The following is a 4,370-nucleotide window of genomic DNA, read 5'->3' as shown; positions in this document are numbered from 1 at the left end:
TAACCTCCTAACATTATCAAGCACCCTGCTACCCTATCCCATAACACTTACTTTTCTATATCTAAGCTGGACCTTAAAGAGGAATTCCAGTGAAAATAATGTAATAAAAAAGTGCATTTTTACAATAATTATGTATAAATGATGTAGTCAGTGTTTGCCCATTGTAAAAACTTTTAAATCCCTGATTTAAATTCTGGCATTTATTACATGGTGACATTTTTACTGTTGGCAGGCGATGTAGCTGCTGCATGCTTTTTTGGGCAGTTGAAACAGCTGTAAACAGCTATCTCCCACAATGCAACAAGGTTCACAGACAGGAAACTGCCAGGAGTACCACGGACCTCAGAGTTTCTTGTGGGAGGGGTTTCACCACAATATCAGTCAAGCAGCGCCCCATTATGGTCTGTTTGTGAAAAGGAATAGATTTCTCATGTAAAAGGGGGTATCAGCTACTGATTGGGATAAAGTTCAATTCTTGGTCAGAGTTTCTCTTTAATATTAACCCTATGCCTAAACACCAACCTTCCTATAATTATGCTTCACCTTAACTTGTTACCCTCTCCCCAGCACTAACCCTTCTATAATTAAGCCTAACCCTAGATTTTGTAGTTCACTTTTTCAACTCTGTCATAGCCAGTAATGTTACTCAGCTATACTTATAGTTGATAATAGTACTTGGCTATCAGCTCTGCACCCAATCCGGAGTCTTCAGTGCTGACTGCCCAACTCAATCACTTGCAACCCCAATAGTTAGTGTTCAGCGATATAATAGCCGTACTTCAGTATCAAATTTCATTACTCAATGCAACATAGCTGAAAATTTACATTGTGATTTATAACAGTACCTGATTTAACAAATTGGGCACGCCAATTCACTGATTTGGTGCACTTCTTTTCAGGGACTGCTTTTGATCGTAAAGATAATCGTGAAAAAACCCCAGAAGGACGCAGGCTAATCTAAAACCTGTTGGTGAGAGTTTCAGAGCTGTCAGTTAGTAATACCCACTGTAAGTGACATCTACATAGGAAAATACATTTAGTGTGCAGTGTACTCTTGGACAAATGTACCTCCTTTATGTGTGTATGTAAACATATTTCCTGTTTTTTTTTCACTGGTGTACAAAAGTCACATAAATCAATGTTATTTTTTCGGTGTATAAATAGATTTGTGGTGCATCCAGCAATGTGTGATATGTTGAAGCTTTCCAAATATACCAAGATAATAATACCAATATATTCATAATCATTTTTTTCTAGTGTTAGAATGTTTTTGTCCTGAAAAAATGAATAATGTGTCTTTTATATCTGTTCTGCTGTTTTTGTTCATTTCATGTCAGGCTGAATTATTCCTCTAATGCACAAATTTTAATAGATTTTTTTACTGCATGAAAACAATCCAATCATGAGATAATATTGTATCTGTTCTTATATTCTGGCCATGCAATCTTTTTAACATAAAGGATACCTGATGATACAGATAAATGAATGGTATAAGTGTGTGTGGGGAGGTGCAGAGATGCTTGCCGCACCTCCCCTGTGCCAGTGTCCCCTCCCATTGTGCAGTAAATGGCCCTGTTTTGTTTTCGTGGTCAGCACAGTCAGTGCTCTTTGATCCAGACATACTATGCTGTGAACTGTGCTTGTGACTGGACTCCCTACTTGTCTTCTTCCATATGCGCATGCAGGGAGTACAGTTACAAGGCTGCCAACCTGACATACTGTGCATGTGTAGCATGGCATGTCCGCCTCAAAGTGCACCAACCAAGCTTACGGAACAAGGTCATTTTACTGCACAATGGAAGAGGACACTGTCACATGGGAGGTGCTGTAAGCATCTGCACACCTCCCTACACTCACATATAGCTGTTACATTTTTCTGTACCAGCTCAGCTCAGGTATCCTTTAAGTGATGAGGACATTGGGCCTGATTCACAAAGCGGTGCAAACACTTTTCACGCCTGTGAAAAGCCCTTTATCACGCCTAAACTTAGTTTAGGCGTGATCTGAAGCAACTCGCGCGAAGCTCCCACGCACAAAGTTTTGCGCGCGCAATCGCGTAGGCGCACGCACAGAGCACCACGCTTCGCGTGCAGCGCCCATTAAGCCCTATGGGACTTTGCGCACGGGAGCTTCGCGCGAGTTACAGCACAAAGCGGTGATAACTTTGCTAGTGCAAAGGTTATCATGCCTAAAGTCTTTCAGGCGTGATAACTGAGTTATCACCGCTTTGTGAATCAGGCCCATTGAGTGATGTCTACATGCAGCAGCTGTGATTTCTTAGGACAATTAAAATTAATGTATTTCTGAATACAATATCAGCATAGGCAAAAAGTGGAATTATTTAGAGCAAATTATTCAAATTTCATTTTTTATTTAGACTACAATTTTTCTGTGTAATTCTTGTGAATGACGTTCTAATAAGAAACTAGCAGCATTATGGATTATCCTGTGCTAATTTCAAGAGTCTTAATAGGGATTGTCATCTGAAGTATAGTTTCATGGCAAACCTAATTGTGTTTGATACATTCTAAGAATTTCTGGGAATATAGTAACAATCACATATACTATCTTCAATTGCAGAAGCAAAAAGTATCTCCATGAGCACATGATGAGTCACAGAGGAGACAAGCCGCATCACTGCTCAGAGTGTGAGAAAAGCTTCAATTATCCTTCACAGCTTATTAAACACCAGAGGAGTCACACCGGGGAAAGGCCGTTTTTCTGTTCGGAGTGTGAAAAACATTTTACTATAAAGTCACACCTTGAAGCACACCAGAGGATCCACACCAGAGAGAAGCCATTTTCTTGTTCTGAATGTCAGAAATGTTTCAGATGGAAGGATTACCTCAGGATTCATCAGAGGATTCATACTGGAGTAAAGCCTTTTTCCTGCTCAGAATGTGACAAATCTTTCACTGACAAGACAACCCTTACAAACCATCAGAGGATTCATACTGGAGAGAAGCCTTTTTCCTGCTCTGAATGTCAGAAATGTTTTGCCAGAAAATCATTTCTTAAGTCACACCAACTCACTCACACAAGAGAAACGACATTTAAATGTACAGAATGTGATCAGTTTTTTTTACACAAGGCAAATCTTACTGAGCATCAGAGAGCTCACACAGGAGAAAAGCCATTTCAATGTACAGAATGTGATAAATGTTTTTCACGAAAGACAAATCTTACTGTGCATCAGAGAACTCACACAGGAGAAAAGCCATTTAGTTGCCCAGAATGTGACAAGAGCTTCTCACACCAGTCACATCTGAGAAGACATCAGAAGATACATGAGCGAGTGGATGTCAACCTGTAAACTGTGTTTAATGAACATTTTTCTGTATTATCACAGGATTATGATGTTTGATGAGTAGAAACGATTCTATAACATGTGATTTGAAGGTTAAAGAGAAACCATGACCAAGGATTGAACTTCATCCCAATCAGTACCCCCTTTCCCATGAGAAATCTTTTCCTTCACAAACGAATCATTGGGGGCTCTGTATGGCTAATATTGGGGTGAAACCCCTCCCACAGTGTGATGTCAGGACCGTGGTTCTGACATCACACTATGGGAGCCTTGTTGCATTGTGGGAAATAACAGCTGTTTCCAACTTCCAGAAAAGCAAGCAGCAGCTACTTCCACTGACATCACCTGCCAGCAGTAAAAATGCCACCATGTGGTAAATGTCTGAATGTAAATCAGAAGTGAAATATTTTACAATGGGCAAACACTGACTAAATCATTTATACATAATTATTATAAAAAATAAGCACTTTTGTTCATTACGTTATTTTCACTGGAGTTCCTCTTTAACTGCTTGCCGACCGCTCCGAGCTAATTGGTGACATCAATCTCCCAGCGGTGATCACCGCTAGGAGACTGTTAGATGGAAAAACCGCCATCTATTTACACTGTACAGCGCTGCGATCTATGGCAGCACTGTACTGGGGACAGCCATGTGACACGGCTGTCCCCCTGGGAGGCACAGAAATGATCAGCTGTCATAGGCTGATATCTATGACAGCCGATCACTGTGATTGGTTGGGGGGGGGGGGGAGGAAGGGATATCAAAATAATTTAAAAAAGGAAAATTTATAAAAAAAAAAAAAAAAAATTAAAAGAAAACAAAATAAACATGCTGACAGGGATCATAGCCCAAACACAGAAAGCTCTGTTGGTGGGCAGAAAAGGGGGAGGATCACTTGTGTGTTAGGTTGTACTGCCCTGCAGCAAGGCCTTAAAGCTGCAGTGGCCTAAATTGTAAAAAAAATAGCCTGGCCACTAGGGGGGTGTAAGCCTACGGTCCTCAAGTGGTTAATGCACAAAGCTGCAGTAATAGTGCTGTGTGCAGACAGTGCACAACAATATT

At 40.5% G+C, this 4,370-nt stretch overlaps 1 protein-coding gene across 1 annotated transcript; it reads left to right on the top strand.

Moving 5' to 3' along the window:
• Positions 1-2,605: 2,605 nt before the first annotated feature.
• LOC137562130 (zinc finger protein 25-like) lies at positions 2,606-3,313 on the top strand. Its single transcript, XM_068273461.1, has one exon. It carries the CDS (start codon positions 2,606-2,608, stop codon positions 3,311-3,313), a length of 708 nt encoding a protein of 235 aa, XP_068129562.1.
• The last annotated feature ends 1,057 nt before the right edge of the window (positions 3,314-4,370 follow it).

The sequence above is a fragment of the Hyperolius riggenbachi genome, chromosome 3 (assembly GCF_040937935.1).
Source record: "Hyperolius riggenbachi isolate aHypRig1 chromosome 3, aHypRig1.pri, whole genome shotgun sequence".
Lineage (NCBI taxonomy): Eukaryota > Metazoa > Chordata > Amphibia > Anura > Hyperoliidae > Hyperolius > Hyperolius riggenbachi.
The sequence above is the reverse complement of the archived record's forward strand: the minus strand, read 5'-3'. Positions and strand labels throughout refer to the sequence as shown.

Excerpts from the sequence above, each read along its gene's own strand:
- LOC137562130 (XM_068273461.1), top strand. The coding sequence starts at position 2,606 with ATGATGAGTCACAGAGGAGACAAGCCGCATCACTGCTCAGAGTGTGAG.